Genomic DNA, 17,988 nt, shown 5'->3' with positions numbered 1-17,988 from the left:
GTAGACACTGGTAAGGATAAAATTAATATATATTAATATATCAGGATCAAAATAATTTTGATTATTTCAGTATATGAAACTGAAGATCGATCTATCTATCTATCTATCTATCTATCTATCTATCTATCTATCTATCTATCTATCTATCTATCTATCTATCTATCTATCTATCTATCTATCTATCTATCTATCTATCTATCTATCTATCTATCTATCTATCTATCTATCTATCTATCTATCTACAGTATCTATCTACCCTGTGCTGCATGCGCAGTGCTAATTGAGTAAATGACGCCCTCTGTTGTTCAGCATCATGTACTGAGGCTTAAATGAAACGTGTGTCTGTCACTTTAAGAGAAACCTCCGGACGGTTACAACGTGTGACGTGTAGATCGTTCACAGCCAATCAGATCATCCCTGGCAACGCGTTGTTATGGAGCCCAATTTAATTCACAAAAGGAGTTTGCTGTTGCCGTCGTCAGGCGGATGTGATTATAAACACTAAACTTTAAACTTTAAAAATGTCCTCCACAGAGCAGTTGGACGTTTTACGAGAGCAAAATAAAGATTTACTGACGCGACTGAAGCGGCAGAGAGAGAAACTGGAGAGTGTGGGCAGCTGCAGTCAGGGCCGCAAGAGGGAGAGAGAGGACGAGGCAGAGGAGAGGACACAGACCGAGGAAATAGTTACACGCACCGGTGGAGACCGCCGCTCTGCCCTCTCCAAACTCACCGTGAGATTTGCGGGTAGGCTAATGAAAATGTGCACACCGACTTTGAATGTTACAGTTTTTCTCAATCGCTTTGGTGCTTTTCTCACATCACTCTTAACATTTGCACAACAGTTAGTGCATTTCTCAGAATAATTATCACAAACTGCAAAACCTAGTGGATGACCTGCAAAAGCGCGTCACTTGCTCAAAATGGATTGTCCATCCCTCAAAAGCAAGTACTCATGTCAATGAAACTGTCAGTGTCGTCAAAATGAGAAGTCTTGACACCATTGTTTATGAACAAGATAGTCAAATGGCTTTGTCATGTTTTCATTAGGACACTTTATTCTCTAAGTGTTTTCCAATGCAAAAAGTGATGATACTACCTGAAAATGCTCAAGACAGCACTATACACTACTTGTACAGCCATGTGAAAACTACAGTAAAGTTACACATTACTGTATTTAGTGGAGATACTGAATATGTATGTTTCACATTTCTACTGCATATAATTCTGATTTGTTCACAGCATTGTGCAAAGGAAAAATACACTAACAAACATAAGAAACACTCTTTGGGTACAACTTTACGTATGTTGCAGTACATATAGTAACTGAACCTACAGAGTACTGTAAATCATTCCTGCACATCCAGATGTTCCAGTCACATTTTCATCTACATCACTCTGTCAACTGTAGCAATTGAAACAGATTCAATATTCCCAAAGATACAGTAATGTCATCCTTACATTGTATCTCTTTCAACCTTATGCCATTGTTTGTAATCACCACTGCACAAAGTCTTGTTCTTGTAGCAGAGTAAAAAGGGCTCAGTCTCTTCCACCTCTAGGTTGTCTTGTAATCCTATGTGATGCAGAGTAAAATTACAGTAATGTACAGTACATGTACTGCATCAACCATTATTACTGTAGTGTACAATACTGTAAAAGTGCTTCCTACTTGTAAAATGAGAAAAACTGTAAAGAGAAGTCTGCATTTATGAGCCGAGTCAGCTACAACACACGATGTGTGTCGTCGTCCAGGAAGTGCTAATCCAGCATCAAGTCATGTTTGAAATCTCTGCACCTGACTGGGTCGCTATTGACCTGTTTGGTCATGCTTGAGCTAACCCACATTCACCACATTAAACGCAAACCTTGGAGGTATTAGTCAGGGTTTACAAACGCGGTTAAGGCTCTGGGGTCTGTAATTAGTAGCTCGTCAGGTACAAGGGGAGACCGTGGTAAGTTGAGCCACTTTTCATATTCAGGATCACTACATCAAGACAATTATAGTTTTGTTTCTGCATATATTTCAGGATGTTGTGCATCCCTATAAACAAGGGGGAACACAAACTGCAGGAACCTACTGCCGAGCCACCAACTCAGTAAGATTTGGGGGAGTTTTGCAATGACATCACATCTTGGGAAGAATACCTAATCTTTCTCTTTGAAAATAAAGTTTGCCTCTTCTCAGGAACTTACTGAAATCATAAACATCCAGAATCTAATTAAGGCATATACAGACAAGTGTATTAAAGCAGGTGGCTCATCTTACCCCACAGCTACCATATTGACCTTATTGTGTATATTGAGATTGTTTGCTCAGTATAAAGTGCACTACAAATAAAATGTATTATTATTATTAGTAGTAGTAGTCCCCACAGCTAAAATGGTACACATTCATGCTCGGTTTACTACCTCATGTTGTAGCTCATAGATACAGTAGGTTGCAACAACTGATGTATAAAACAAACGTATAATGATCTCTTTTGGTCTAAACACAATTCTCATGAAACGTACTATGTGATCGACTAAATTCACTGTTGAGTGTGAGAAATGTTTCAAACCACTTAACTCATGCGGTTCTTACCAAAGTCCTTCTACAATATAGAATGTCTCTGTTCTTACCTTCAAAGACTTCACGCCTTTGGTCATGTCAGAGACTGGCTCTGGTCATGTGCTCAATTTTTCTCATGGTTTCCTAGCAACAAGGGGTGGCTCAACTTGCACCTATGCTCAACTTACCCTGCTTCTCTGCAAAATCTTTTTTTTTGGATCAAGTTAGACACAATTTACTACATGTTAGTCATCAGCACAGTCATGTGGTGTTATTGACCTGACATTTTTGCATCCTGTGGTGTGCAAATGATGAATGGAAAACAATGTCTTTAGTCACGGAAAGGCAAATTTCATTCCTCTGTGTCTCCATCAGATCCATGTGAGAGACAAACGGGCATCGCACACACGTCACTTTTGACATCCAATCATAGATGGGGGACTTCTCGATGCACAGACTCATCGGACATTTTCAAAAACAGTGACAGACATCTTCAGGACAGACTACAGGACACAAGGCCACTCAGCAACAAGTCCTGTTTAGTGAATCACAATAAAGAACAGGTAAGCAGAGCAATGAGAGGATGATCTGCTCCACTTCACTGCTTTCTGTTCACACCTTCAAAGAAGTGTGAAATGTTAATCAATTGTCACTGATCAACATCTCCCCTTATATAATTAGATTTCCCTGAAGCCGACTAGTTGCAGTGCATTTCCACATGTGTAATGCTTATGTCATCTGTTAGGTTTATATTGTTGAAACGCTTCCTGTCACTCACACATAGTTGTCATTTATCAGAGCACTATCAGCGGCGTGTTTAACTAACAAAGAAAAGGAGATAAAATCGATATTAGACTTTCTGGAACCAATAAGTGCAAACACTTCAACTGCTACGAAGCCGAATCAATTAAACTAATCACTCTGAAGAGTTTGTGAGGAGGCACAAATTGATTGTTTTTGTGTGAACTTCAATTTTACAGCACAGTGAACACTTCCTTTGAACAACATATGTGCAGGGGCATATTAAATATTTTATATGTATGACGCTTTAAGTGTTCAATCTCTACCAAGCCACTAAAAAGTGACTGTATCAAAAAATGATGTTTTAATGATTCTCCTCACAATTTGTTTCTTAAGAAGGAGGCGCAGAGTCGTGTCACATTTCAGACTGATGAATGTGAAGAGATGCCTTCATGCGACAGGCATCGTGTGCAGCCTTTACTTGGATACGACTGGATCGCAGGTACTCCTTATCGTTTTCTTTTTATGTCTTGTTCAAATGCATAATTGCCAAATGTTTCCCTAAAAAGTGATGTTTATTTTTTTCTCTAAGGTGTCCTGGATTCTGAGGACTCCTCGATCGAGCGCTCCGACGATTTCTTCAATGACCTGCGCATGTTTCGATCCCTCCATAAGGATGAGTGTGTCCACAGCTCACAGGCAGAGTGAGTGATTCTCACCTCATTGCGCCTGCAAATGATTGTGCGAGTCAAGTTTACCTGTGATTGATTACGGCTTCATTAAGTCACTCTTGATGAATTCCCTTCATAGATTTTCTGAGGAGAACCATTCAGGCCTGCCACTGCGCACAGACAAGGACAAACCAGAAACTGACACAGACACTCATCAGTGTAAGAGGGTTTGCTTCACCAGTTTCAATACCACTACTCAGGAATCTCATCTTTCTTTTCGTGACAGCTGAAGGAACTCTTGTTTTTTCTCCTCCTCTCCTCCAGGTACGTTCTCCTACAGGATAAACAGCAGACTGTTCCCAGTCCCACTTCACTCTGAGGAGCACTGTCCTGTGTGTAAAAAGCACAAGTCTACCCACCCTCACACTTCAGCTGAGCCAGCTCTGATCCGGTAATACATGACAGTGACGCCATGTTATGACCAGTTATGTTTTATGTTACACACACAAAAAACTTAATTGGTATCAGCTAAAAGACAAAATTTAAATATAATAATTTGATTTCAGTTTCCCCACTAGATGAATATAAAAGGCCATGGTGCATATTTGTACCATGTAATTTTTCTAAGTTTATATGTTGCAGTCTAAAACATCCGGTTCCTCTGTTTACTTGCACAGTGGTGCCAGGAAGGATATAAGAGCGCTTCTGTTTGTACACATTTGATTGTATCAAAGATGTGATTGTTGTCTTTGCTTATCAATCTCTATTCCATCACCCACTGTGACATAAAGTGAAAACATGTTCTTAAAAACATTTGCAATCGCATGCGTGGAAATCTCGTTTACCAAAGTATTCAGCCACTCATTTCAGTAGTTTGTAGAAACCCCCTCTGGCAGCCATTGCAACTTTAAGTCTTCCCAAGTAAGTCTCTACAGATTCTGCACAGTGGGATCTAGGCAGTTATCCTATTCACCGTTGCACACTTTCTCAGTGCCTGTCAGATATGAAGCAAGTGTCAACTGCCATCTTCAGCTCTTCCCTACAGGTCTTCTGTAGAATTTAACTCTGGGCTTTGGCTGCACGACTCAAGAAAGAAAGCTACTCCAGCATTAGATGTATGCTTTGGGCAGTTGTCGTGTTGAAAGGTGAACTGTCATCCCAGTGTCACTCTGCTGCAGGCTGCATGGTAGCAGCCAGGTGATGGACAAAGCCTCATTTACGTACAGTAGGAGCTGCTGAGATGGTCATCCCCTCAGACCTCGGAGGCTCACTGACTAAAGGCCCTTTAGTTTGAGTGCAGATAGTACTGAACTTCTTCCATAGCACAATCACTGTAGCCACTGAACTTCAGCAACAGTTTTATACCCTGCAGCTGATCTATGTCTCGCCACAAAATGTTGTTGATGTCTACAAAGTGTATAGTGGACTTCATGGCTTGGTTTTTGTTCTGACTTCCAAGCAGTGCCACAGGTAAACTCCAATCCAGCTCTGCTCAACTATAATTAAAGGGACATTTTTGCAAATTGGCCCATTGCCATAATCCCTGTGAATATGCAGGTCACAACTTGTCCACGAGAGCGTTTTGGAGTTGTTGGATTGTGTATTTGATGAGCTTGATGAGGGAAAGGCAAAGTACTGTGTGCCTCCATTGTGTTAGCTGAGCAGCTCGCGGCTCTGCTCCGCCATTGTAAAAATAGCTTGCACCGACGATTAAAGGCAACAAACCTGCTCCTAAAACTATAGGGATTACTGCAGTGGGCCAGTTTGCCAAAATGTTGAACTATCCCTTTAAAACAAACAGGATGCAGGAGCTGAACAGTCTTTTGCAAATGAAGGATTCTAGTTTTAGATTCTTTCATATGAATTTGCAAAAAATAAAAAATACATGTTCACTTTTTCATTGTGGCATAATGAATGTAGGTTGATGGGCAAACTGTACCAAGGCTGTGTGTTCGACAGTTTCTACAGCTATTATTGAGTTTAAAACAAACTTACCCTTCTTCTTTCCTTTTTTTCCCCATAAGGGTCAGCATCCCTCGCTCCACCCTCTTGCCGCCTCACAAGTACAAAGCTCATCGTCGATGCAGCTTCGACCCCTCTGATAGTTTGGGATTACCATCGGTGAGTGAGCATTCAGTGGAGAGAACTGAATGCATGGTGATTTTTGTTTGTCAGCTAGCCATCCATGCCATTTAGACTTGCTGCACACTTCTTGACCTTGCACACGTGTTATCGGTGTTTCACAGTCTTCGTTTCATCTTGGATCTCCTCACTCTCTTCCAGCACTGTCTCTCTGGCTGGTCGCACACAAGTCAGAGCACTGTGCCGCCGCCCAGCACCCTCGACCTGCGGAGCAGTTTGAACACAAAAAGCTCCACAGAGTCCCAGAACAAGGAGCTGGAGGTGAGACGCTGCAGCCTTACAAATGTATCACAAAGTACAATTATAACAGTACAACAGTTTCAAATGACTGTTTTGTTATTTTTCAGGATCTCTCTGTGCCCAAAGTCTCTCGTCACCACATTGCAAACGTGTCACGCTTGGCTCGCCACAATTTCCAACACTTCTCTTCCCAAAAATATACTCAGAAGCAGTAATCAAAGTCTAGTTTTAAGTGATCCCTGTAGTTCCTGTGAGCCCTTAGACACCACCCAAAATGATTCTCAATGTTAATTTTTAACAATGTGTGCCTGACAGTGTATTCAACCTGAATATGAAATCATTTGTTTTTAAGACAATGGAAATGTTGTTATGAGGTTGTTTCCTGTCTATTTATTTGTACATAATGTGAATAGAAGCATGTGATAGAGCAGAATGTTTTATATTGGCAGCGGTTGATTTTAGTTCTTCATTCGTCTGAGCAGTTTTAGGATCCACATGTGACTGTCAGCAGCCACATTGTGGATGTGAAGCAAGAGATTATAACATTGCACCACAATGGAGAAGGAAGATATTTGACACGTGAAGATGTATAGCTGTAGGGTTAAATTTGAGTCCGCCTTGTAAATTTCACAACATTAGGGGAGTCATTTGGATCCTAGTTGCTCAGCAGTACTTCTTTCTTTATCATCGCTTTCCCGTCTTTTTTTTTTTATTTTGGCTCCCAGGCTCATGCATACTTCTGTTTTTTACTTCCTCTAGCACTTCCTCAGTGTGGAACTGTGAAACAAGGGCAGTATGTACAATGTTACATTGCACAGGAAACCACAACCACCTATACTGTAGCTACCCCACTTATGACTACATTTTCCAGTTCATGCTGTATGCTAATGTATTTGAAGAGATTTAGATAGCAGGACGTCTGTAATAAAATCAACAAAAGTAATAAATGGAATGATGCCAAAGTAAAAGAATGTTTGATTTCCTTTCCTTCCTTTGATTGAATTTTATATCATGACTCATGTTGAGTTCCCTGTGTCCTGCTGTGAGTTGAAGTTACAGTACTTTCTGTTTTCTGTGTATCGTTGCCTACCTGCTGAAAGTTATGGTAAAGTTTGAATTCTGTGGTATCAGAGTGAGGCTTTGTGTAAATTGAGGCTTTGTGACACTTTGTTTGATTTTCACCACAACAGTTGCAAAAGGAAGTGATGAAACCCATTTCATATCCTTAGATCCTCGTGTCGAAGATGATCTTTTTTATCTGTTCGTTTTTCATGAGGCATACAGTTTGATTCAAAAGTTGCTGCGTTGCACGTTGGCTTCTAACTCGGGTATCTTACCGACAGATCTCTGCTGATAAAATCTCTTGGCTTTGATCAGATGCTGATCTAGTGCTTACATGGGTTTTCTAGAAGAACAATGCTTTCATTGAATCTACAAGGTGAATGGTCCTCAGTTCATGAACCAACAATTTTTCCGAGCTTTGCTGAAAAAAAGTTACATGTACTCCATCCTCCAAGCATTCATTTAAATAAACAGGATTTGAAACTGACTGAGTGTGATAAAATTCAATCATTATTGCGTAATACTACTGATACCGCCACTGATTGAAAAAAATAAACGCAGACAGTACTGTGTGTTCATACCTGACTTGAGTCAAGTTGCAAGTCTGCCTCGAAAAAATGTTAACAACTGAGATGGCTTTTAACAATTACTCAGCAGTAAAGTACAGTAAGGCTGAAGCAGCACATGAAACACATGAAAGTAGGTTAAACCTTATAAAGAAAAAAAGGCAGAGGTCACGTTTTATACTGTAGCAGCAGACCCAGTTCAACATTGAAGCCCTGACTCAAAGTTGCTCGAGATTGACACGTAAACATATCAAAGCATAATGAACAAAAGGGCTGCTACTGTCGTGCATGAGTACCAGCGAGATGGTGAGGATGTGGGAGGGGAAACTTTATAGTGAAATGTCAGCACCTCACGCAGGAGCATACGAACCACATGGACATTTAACTGATCACAAAAGCTTTAGTGTCTCATCTCTTGAGTTTAGCCTGATTAAGACGTGTTTTTAATCACTAATGTAACTTTGAGCTACAGTACACAGTCACAGCTCCAGCTGCATGAGTCAATCTTCCTATCTACAGTAAAATACAGTAGGTTATGGTCGGGGCGTCGTTCTCACTGGGTTGAGCAGACGCCTCATATATACAGTAGAAGCTGTTAGTCCTCGCTGCTGCCAGCCCCGGTTCGAGCGCCCCAGTGGCCCCTTGCTGCGCGTCATCCCCCCTCTCTGTCTCCCCATTTCTCTCTCTGACTATCCTATTGATTGAACCAAACACACATGCCACCAAAAAATAACAATATATATACTGTAGTTTTTGAAATAGGTTGATGTTCTCACACTGTGATATCTAAAACAATACGTCAACGTTGCACTCCTACTGTATCTGAACCTGTCTGTTTATAAACAAGAAGAGAAAATCCTCAGTGTTTCCACTTCCTCTTCTGGGGGGCATTTCTGTTTTACACTTACAGTATATCTAATTTTTACTATGATCATTTCTTGAGGCGGTCATTATTCATAGTGTTGGGACTTTACATTTTGAAAATTTATGTATGGGACCACTGTTTGTGCCTACATACAGTACCACAGTATTTTTTTAACCACACCAATTTGACTACTGGACTTTCCAGACTGAAAGCCTTTGACCATAGATGGGTGATTTCCATAATGTGCCTTTTAGACAGAAGACATTTTCAAATGTCACAGTAGGAGAATCACAGGTGAATTCAGTGGCATTACTGATGATGACTGCGTCTGCATCCCATTTAGCTCATCGGTCTGGGAATCCCGCTTCTGTTATTATTACAGCTCACTGGGATAGTTGACTGGAACACTTCAGGGAACCGAGCCATCATTAATGCTCTAAGGTCTGTCTGTGCTTTTCCTGTGAAAACATCTGCATCTATTGGATGCACCGGTGATGATTTAGGTGTGTACTATTACAGGTAAGACATTTTGTATTCTACATTTAGAATAAATCTCAACATCTATTTTCACTCTGGCATTAAAGAGTCATTTTCTATGGTGTTAAAAAGCCACATTAAATGTTTCTTTAAAAAAAAACATGAAAGCCTCTTAGACACAATCTAAGTTCAGGCTAACCTCATAATGGTTTTCACATCAGAGCTGTGAATGTGGGCTAAAAGCCTGCCTGCTTATTTCCTTCCTCCAAACACTCGACTCAGTTCAAGGAAACTGCTTCTGTTTGCACAGACTGTTGGCCCGCCTTAAAGACATGAACAGTAGAGCACGCACGCTGGCAGCTGTCTCGTCTGCAGTCAATAATTTGCTTTAAAGAAGCAATGAAGGAAATACTTGTACTGCTGGTTCTGTTGAGCGCCCAGACTGCTAAGGTAGGCTTCATGTCTGTTGTTGTTCATTCTGTCATGCAGTTGCAGTGTTTATCAGGCACCGAGGGTTGAGTTCATGTTTCACTTATTTGAAAAATTCCAGGGGAATGTGAAGTAACAGGCATTAAGGGACATTTAAACCAGTGTTTAACAATGTGTCAGATGATGTTTGTGCCATAGAAATGAAAAAGCATTTTAATATGTTGTTATAGAGTCTTTGTCACCTGTGCCGAAGCCCACAAGAATAATTGTTTTTTTTGTTTTTTTTTCTCTCCCCCTAGTGTAGACAGTGTGACATATTAGAAAGTCATACTGTGGAGATTTGGTTGTAGTTGTGGTAAACCTATGAGCTACTTGGTTTCGAGCGTCTAGCAGTTGATGCAGTTTCAGACTGAATATCTTACTGTTGGGACGCCCAGTTGTGAAATGATGTAGAAGCTCTCTCTGTTGTCTTTTGATCTCACTGCACCGTTTCTCATAAACAGAAATTTAAAGTATGCAGTTTGGAGAAAGAGGAAAAAACAGACTGTTCCTCTTGATAAAACTCTCCCTTCCTGGAGCCTTCCTTTTATCTCCACCTCGCTGCCCCCCTCTGTATACAGGGGGGGTCCATGTACTGTACCGGGGAATTATAGTTCTTCAGAAGCGAGAACTTCCAGGTTACCACCTCTATTTCCTGTAATACGAGAAATACACTGCTGCTGTCAGCATGTTCTCCGTTTTGCTTGTCATCGGTGGGTACTGTGGTGAGACGGTTTCAGGTTTGTGCACAGGATAAGTGTTCGGATCTTTTCAGCACAATGATGCTGCGGTTACTGTATTTCTTGTAGGCTACTTGCTCTACCTGTATGTGCAGTACCTGAGGCCAAACATAATGCAGGGTCCCACACAGAGGAGAGAGAATGTGTGGTGGTGAAATGCACCTCCTACAAACTCAGAACAAAGGCTGCCTGTGTTTATTAACATACTGCATAGGTTTCTATTCCCCCATGCAGCTTGCCCCTGACTAAATACAGTATATGATTTTGAAGTTACTGTCCACTGATGGGTTGAAAGTATAGGTTCACAGTTTTACTTCAGAGCAGGTACATTTCAAGGGAAAAAAAGCATATGTCAGGCTGCAAACATTTTTCACAGAAGTAGTTTCAAGGTTAGTCAGTTTAGCTGAATGACCGAGCCCTCGCCCTGCAGCACTCTTAATGTGGCTCTGCATGTGTGTCAGTGGGTTATGGGAAAAGAGACTTGTGTGTTTCCCACTATGTGACCAGAGGAGGATAAGCATTGTCTCACTTTCCCGTAGGTCTGCTCTCAGCCCTATAAGGTGGACTCAGATGGAAACTGTCGCAACCCAACAAGTGAATACACGCCTGAGGATGAGTCTAACCTGTGTTGCAAGAAATGCCGCCCTGGTAAGCACTGTGCTGTAAACAACAGCACAATCTCTCATGTATTTATGCAGGTTTCATTTAAAAAACAAACAAACAAACACCTATACTTATATTAGTGCTTGGGTATAGTGTACAGTACATACTGTACCGAAACACAAAGCTGTCTCAGTGCAGATTTAAAGACTAAATTAGCTCAGTGGTCAATCTTGGTACCTTTCCTGGAGCCAACAAAACGAAATGACGTTTATTTTTAATTCTTGACATTCCTTTGATTAGTCCTGAGTCATACTGTAGAGATTTAACACATAGTTATACAGAGAAACTTGAAACTTTGTTGTTGAAAGCTTGGGCGTGGAGGTGTGAAATGAAATAAATATCAACTACAGTGGCTTCAGGCATTTATTGTGTGCCTTGTTTCATCTGGAAAAAGAAAGTGCATGAAGCAAGTTCCTTGCCTGCACTGCACACTCAAGATTTTTTATTTTTTTGGTCTATCTCTAAGTTGGACAAACCCATGTATCAGCTGGTGTTTCATGTAGTAGGCCTCTTGGTATTTAAGCAGCATGTAAAAAGAAGTAGCAGTAGCCTAGCATGCAGACATACCAAAATAGATTTGAGGTAGTTTGGAAAACTGTCTCATAGACATATTTGGTCCTCTAAAGAACGCTGACAGGTTGAGTTTTCAAAAGAGTCAGACAGAGATAGATATAAAACCTCTGTGTCATTTCCTGGCGCCTGAAGTTTTGACAGTGCCAACATGTGAGTTTTATAGAGCACATACTGTATACACAGGCATAACACTATGAACACAGCAGGCGAAGTGAATAACACTTGGGTCAGAGCATCTGAAAAGCTGCAGCTCTTGTGGGCTGTTCCCGGTCTGCAGTGGTCAGGAGGATTTATCAAATGTTGGTCCAAGGAAGGAACAGTGGTGAAGCGGCCACAGGCTCATTGATACACGTGTGTTCTCATCCAACAGACCGGCTACTGTTGCTCAGACTGCTGAACAAGTTCATGCTGCTTCTGATAGAAAGCTGTCACAACACACAATGCAGCGCAGTTTGTTGTGAATTTGGCAGCAAAAGGGACCAACACAATATTAGGCAGGTGGTCATAATGTTATGCCTGATCGGTGTATACACACACACACACACACACACACACACGCACGCACACACACACACACACACACACACACACACACACATATATACAGTATATAATATAACCCACATGTATTGTATCTTTTCAACTGCATCCAAAAGGCATCATTTAGTCTTTGACTTTCAAGTACATGGATGTACATTCAGCCTGTTTTTGTTTTACCATCTTTTGACTACAATAAACGTTTGACAATAAAGGAACCATTGTAGGATAAGTGGTCCTGCGAGTGTTTTGTCTTTGAACATCACTGACTGTGACATCTGCGAGTCACGTGTGGCCAACAGTGCAGCATGAGCTGCAGCTCATACAGAGCAGGAATGTAAACACATATAGTGTCAAATTACTTTTGTGAAGACTTAAGTTGTCAGTGAGAATTTTCCTCAGAAGCATTCTCCACACCCTTTCCTAATCGTCATGTGAAGTTTTGGCCCATAGAAGCAGGTGATTTACTCAAGCAATATGTCTCTACGTGTGTGCCGACTCCCACTCACTGTGGAGTTAACTGTGTCAGGTCCCATTTCTCTACGGATTGAATGAGGTTAGAGTGGGTGTTTTATCTCGATACCTTTAAGTTGTAAAAATCTGTGTATTAAATTAAACAGCCAATATGCCCGACTACTCGCAAGCATGTGAGTGAAAAAATGACACTTCTTGCATCAGCTATTGATAATGAAAGTAAATATTCTCCAACTCCTCCAAACATAAAACATATAATCCAGTACTCTAATGTATAATGGAATTACAAGATCTGCATGCTGTTGAACAATGTGTTAAAAATGCACTGACTCACATGGATACATTTGGATTCATTCTTGTACCTATCATTGCAGGCGAGCGCCTTATACAGAGCTGCACTGAAACGTCTGACAGCGTGTGTGAGCCGTGTGGCCCCGGCCTGTTCATGGAGAACTGGAACTTTGCCCCAAACTGCTTCTCCTGTGAGAAATGCAGAGCACGTTAGTAGCTGCATTATAAACCTCCATGTTAGACAGAATGTTGATTTTATTTTTCAAAATGTTTGATTTATGAAATTTTTTCTTCCATATAACACATGACTGTCTCTGTGAGAAAAACTTGTGTTTTTCTATATATAACCAGAAAGCGGTGTGGTGTCAGTCCAGGAGTGCTCTCCGACCACGGCGTCCAGATGTAAGTGCATGCCTGGGATGTTCTGTATGATAGGATTTGAAGACCCATACTGCCGTGAATGTAAGAAGTACACCCAGTGCAGACCTGGATATGGAGTTGTTGTGCGAGGTACAGCCTTTGATTTTTTTTTTTTAAATCAAATGTGTTTGTGTTTACCATTCATGTAATTATTGCATATTTTATTTTACCTTTTAAGAACAAACCTTTTGGAATCACTCATCCTCTTTTTAGGGGCCTTTATGATAACTCCAAAAGTCAACTAATCATTTTGATTTTATATAGTTCTACAAATCCTGTTAATTGCAATATATCCTTCATGTAAGAGGACAATGTGTCACCTACACTTGTCTCTAAGGTCTATATGAAGCATGTACTGTCTATCCTTAACTTTGTAATTAATGTCACATGTATCATGAAGTTAAAATCAAATATGTGATGGTGAAATGTAATCAAACTGCAACATGTTTGGGTGTTGTTCTCAGGGAAAGCAAATGCAAATGTGAAGTGCAGACCGTGCAGCAGGGGGACGTTCTCTGACACACTCTCCGACACTGACCACTGCCAGCCTCATACCAAGTGAGTTTAGGAAGCTCACATAATGTAGGAAGCTGTTAGAAACGTGGATTTTTTTGTTACCTCATGCTTTGTGTCTCTACAGATGTCATGGGAGTGCTGTTGTGAGAGAGGGCAACGCCACTTCGGACACCGTGTGTGAACCTCAGGGTGTAGTAGCGACAACACGGCCCCCAAAAAACATAGAAGCACACACCACTAGCTCTGTGTTCATGACTTCAAGTACAATGAACAGCACAGTCTTAGCAGTCTCAGACTCCTCCACACTGCTTCCCGTATGGGAAGTATCCAGCCATTCAACAAAAAGCCCACCAGCAGAGCCTGACATTAATCTGGGTATGGTAACAGATTTGGTCTTTCTAATCAGTCACCATTAGAAAAAGGTAGAATTTGTATTTTAATATTTGTTCTTCCTGTGTTGTGTTTGTTTTTAATTGTGTGCTAGTTGCTGTCATTGCTGGAGTCATTGGATCCATCTTACTTTTCATCTTTATCCTCCTCATGTGCTTTTGCAAGCGTGTCTGGAAGAAAGGTAACTTTATCCTGCCTCAGGGACATTAATCCTGTTTCTGTTTTGTGGAAAATCTATGATTGTATCTAAATTTTATCTATCTTCCATCTTCCTTTAATCTTAAAATATAACATGACCACCGTTTGTCACCATCTTCATCAGGAACTGTTTTTGGCACATTTTCACTTCCTATTTCTGCATGTTCATACAGACTTTTTCCTTTTTCCCCAGATAATGCAACTTTTCATCCTAAAGTGGATGCAAATGGAAACTGTGAGAGTGGCCATAAAGTGAGTCGCCCTTTAACAATCCATTACAATGTCTCTGCCAGAAATTCTTAATTCTCATTATACTTAGTGGTGCTTCGAAAGTTGTTGGTCCTGTTATTTCCCCCTATGAAAACATTGCAGCACAATCCCTAACTATTAACCATGAAAGCAGATGTTATTGCAGAAGAACTGTGTTTGAATGCATTAGACATTATGATGCATTGGACTGAGTGAGTGACCACTGACCGGGGTTTAATATAATGAAAATTAAACTTCATAATTTTTTCAATTGCAGATCAATCATTATGTGCCGGAAACTCAGCTGGCGTCAATGATAGTTTACCCACCTGAAGAACAGTGTCTTCTTGGAAACGGGGAAGCCTGCAGTGACCACAGCCTGTCCAATAACAATACTGAATCTTTAACCCAAACAGAAGGCTGCAATAGCCAGGAGTCCATTGGCCCCTTGCAATCTACTGTTGCCCTTGACAATTCATGCTCAGCTCTGTCAGAGCCCATGACTCTAGTTTCCAATACAGAACCTGTCACACCCCTGCCCAGTGGTCCTTCACAGTCCCCCTGTCAGCCCACCAGCCCACAGATCATCAGCCCCATAACCACCAGTCCTCATGTCAATGTCAACATCACTTTTCACATAGGAAATGGCCCTGGCGGGATGCCATCTGTTATTCCCACAAACTTGACGGAAGCAGACTGTAAGCTTCCCTTTGGGGAGGAGGAAAAGTCCTATAGCATCCCACAGCAAGAAGATGGCAAACGGTCACAAATATCAGTGCAGGACAGTGAAAGTTGCAGTCTTTGAAGAGTCACCTGCAGGAAAACGAATGCATTCGTTTTTGTTTTTTCTCTCTCTTTCTGTCATTAAGCAACACTGACAACAATCTCACTGTTTTTATAAGGACTAGCTTCAAACTTTGTTTCCACATAAAAGTTATAGGCTACTGTTACTATATATTTTTGTATATATGTACAGAATATTGTAAATAAAGATGTGAATATTGTCTCATTAGTCTGACGACCTGTCCAGGGTGTAGGCCTACCCTGCTCTCACCACCATACAGTTAGGATTGTCTCCAGCCTCTTTGAAACCCCATACAGATAAGCACGCATGTATATGGATATTGTCTCATTGTTGATGTAGTGTCACTTGGTTAAAATCTAAATGTTCATATCTTCATGAGAGTATTTCATTGTAGCCCCACCTATTCCATGCAAGGACAAAAAAAAAGTCATGATGATAGCCTATTGTCCAGTTAGCAAACGGAAAGCAATAGGGTGAGGCTGAAGTTTTGCCAGAGTCCATAAAATTTAACTGTAGGCCCCTACCAGGGTTTCTGTCAATGATAATTTGACAAAGTACCAGTGGCTATAATGTTTACATAGAGATGGCTGTATTGCTTGTATTTTGCAAAACAAAATGGAAAGAATGGAAAGGACCGTGGTCATAGTCTAGATGGATGACATGTAGCAAATGTGTCCCAATGAGTTAGTTCAATTTCATTTTAGTTTTTGTGGCTGGTGAACACTGGTGGTCTCTCCACCACCTGCACTGTGAACACGGGGGCGTTTTCTGCGGACGCTCCTGACACCTGCTGGTTAATGGTGGACACTGCAGCCGAAGATAACCTCTCACTTTCGGCTCACAAACACGTTTCAGTGGACGGTGACAGTCCGTTTTAATGGCAGTTCCTACCCTTGTTTTTTAACTAATCTTTTCATACGGGCCAAGTCGCAGTTTATGTCATTAACGGTTGTGCTGTGTTTGTTTGTTGTAATCAAAGAGAATCAAGGTGGCTAAGCAACGATGCTAACCGGGGGGCTGTCTGAACTATTCCAAGCTGAGGGGGGGATTCGACTTGAATTTCTTATTTTTAATGCTTCATATCCACTCACCAAATTACTTTGATTCCTAAATGACATTAGGACTAAGTATTGTTTCGTGTACGCATATTCATTGACAACCTGCAATCATCTTGTAAATATACACTTTAATAACGTCGCCCCCCATGGTTCAGTGTGTTTGGTTCCGTCTGTTGCCGCTGTGTGTTGCTCTCCTTCCTGAAAGAGACTTGCATTGGAGCCGCTGATGTTGCTGCGCTGAAGCTGGTGAGTTGAGTCTTTTTCTCAATTTTTCTCAATTTCTTCGAGTACAAATTATCACAGTGACATGGCTTTACCTATATATGCTCCCCCCGACTGTATCTTTTTAAATAAGTAGCTTATTCAACTGGTGTTTTGCCCCCATTTTTGGTGCGAGTGTCTGTGCCCCTCTCATCCTCCCGCTGTGGTTGGAGGTGTCGTGGTCCTGCTCGGGTTGTGTTTACAAATCCAGCTCGCAAGCGAAGTACTGTAGATACAGGCAGTTCAGACACATCTGCTCCAGGCTGTGTCACATATCGAGGTTAGATAGTTTGAGACTCATGTTGCGGAAAGAAAGGGGATTTAAAGGGAAGCTTTACCGGGAAAGGAGGAAGACAGGGGCGAAGGTAATACCGCTGCAGGTGTTTCCCTGTTCCCCTGTTGATTGGTGCAGACTGTCATCTGTAGAAGTCATCGAATCCTGCACATAGTGAGGGGAGCGATGTAGCAAAAGTAGGAGAAGTTGAAATTGAGGTTAATGTCATTCTTGATTCATTGCATGTCACAATCGCGTGACATTGTGAAGGTCCTATCATCATTGGTGTGTCGGTATGACAGTGATACACTCAAAAGCAAAACTCAAGCAGCCTGCTCCTGAAACATGACTGCATCAACTGCATCATGCTCTAATCCTCTCATTATTTTCTCAGCTTGGTCAAAATTAAATCAAAGCACTGTAAACTCAATGCATGAAATGGTATAGCATTTTCTTCAAGCCATAGTTGATCTGTTGTATTGGAAAAGCAAACAAAATCAGATATTAAAAAATATAAGCTAAGCAAAATTATTTTTTAGCAATTAATTGGTTATAATTTTTTGTTTATTAAGTTTATGTTTTTTTGCATCTGTTCTTAAAAATCCATAGTTTACCTGTGTTGGCTGTATGAAATGCTAGTTGGCTAAGAGTGAATTGAAACCAAATGATGAATGGGCTGATCCTCTTTTGTCAATGTATAACCACAATAATCTTAGTTAATGATTTCTCTGCTATAAATGTATTAGACCACGTGTC

At 41.0% G+C, this 17,988-nt stretch overlaps 3 protein-coding genes across 3 annotated transcripts in view; all 3 read left to right on the top strand.

Annotated features, from left to right (window-relative positions):
* Positions 1-452: 452 nt before the first annotated feature.
* On the top strand, positions 453-6,707 carry miip (migration and invasion inhibitory protein). Its single transcript, XM_085777492.1, has 9 exons — positions 453-747; positions 2,927-3,114; positions 3,689-3,794; positions 3,885-3,996; positions 4,103-4,182; positions 4,288-4,414; positions 5,988-6,084; positions 6,247-6,366; positions 6,453-6,707. The coding sequence occupies exons 1-9, from the start codon at positions 522-524 to the stop codon at positions 6,558-6,560; spliced, it is 1,164 nt and encodes a 387-aa protein (XP_085633618.1). The 5' UTR covers positions 453-521; the 3' UTR covers positions 6,561-6,707.
* A 2,885-nt stretch (positions 6,708-9,592) lies between these two features.
* On the top strand, positions 9,593-15,858 carry tnfrsf1b (tumor necrosis factor receptor superfamily, member 1B). The gene is made up of 9 exons (XM_085777487.1): positions 9,593-9,765; positions 11,063-11,171; positions 13,145-13,270; positions 13,413-13,571; positions 13,946-14,039; positions 14,122-14,372; positions 14,482-14,568; positions 14,779-14,837; positions 15,112-15,858. Exons 1-9 carry the CDS (start codon positions 9,715-9,717, stop codon positions 15,637-15,639), a joined length of 1,464 nt encoding a protein of 487 aa, XP_085633613.1. The 5' UTR covers positions 9,593-9,714; the 3' UTR covers positions 15,640-15,858.
* Positions 15,859-15,978: 120 nt separating this feature from the next.
* trim62.1 (tripartite motif containing 62, tandem duplicate 1) overlaps positions 15,979-17,988 on the top strand; it is a 41,727-nt gene continuing 39,717 nt past the window's right edge. Inside the window, exon 1 of the mRNA XM_085777486.1 lies at positions 15,979-16,943. The gene's annotated coding sequence lies outside the window, so the exon portion shown is untranslated. The remainder of the gene's footprint in view (positions 16,944-17,988) is intronic.

The sequence above is a fragment of the Trachurus japonicus genome, chromosome 5 (assembly GCF_045865225.1).
Source record: "Trachurus japonicus isolate A0001 chromosome 5, Traja_1.0".
NCBI classification, from domain to species: domain Eukaryota; kingdom Metazoa; phylum Chordata; class Actinopteri; order Carangiformes; family Carangidae; genus Trachurus; species Trachurus japonicus.
Note: the sequence above shows the minus strand (reverse complement) of the source record. Positions and strands in the feature narration are given on the sequence as shown.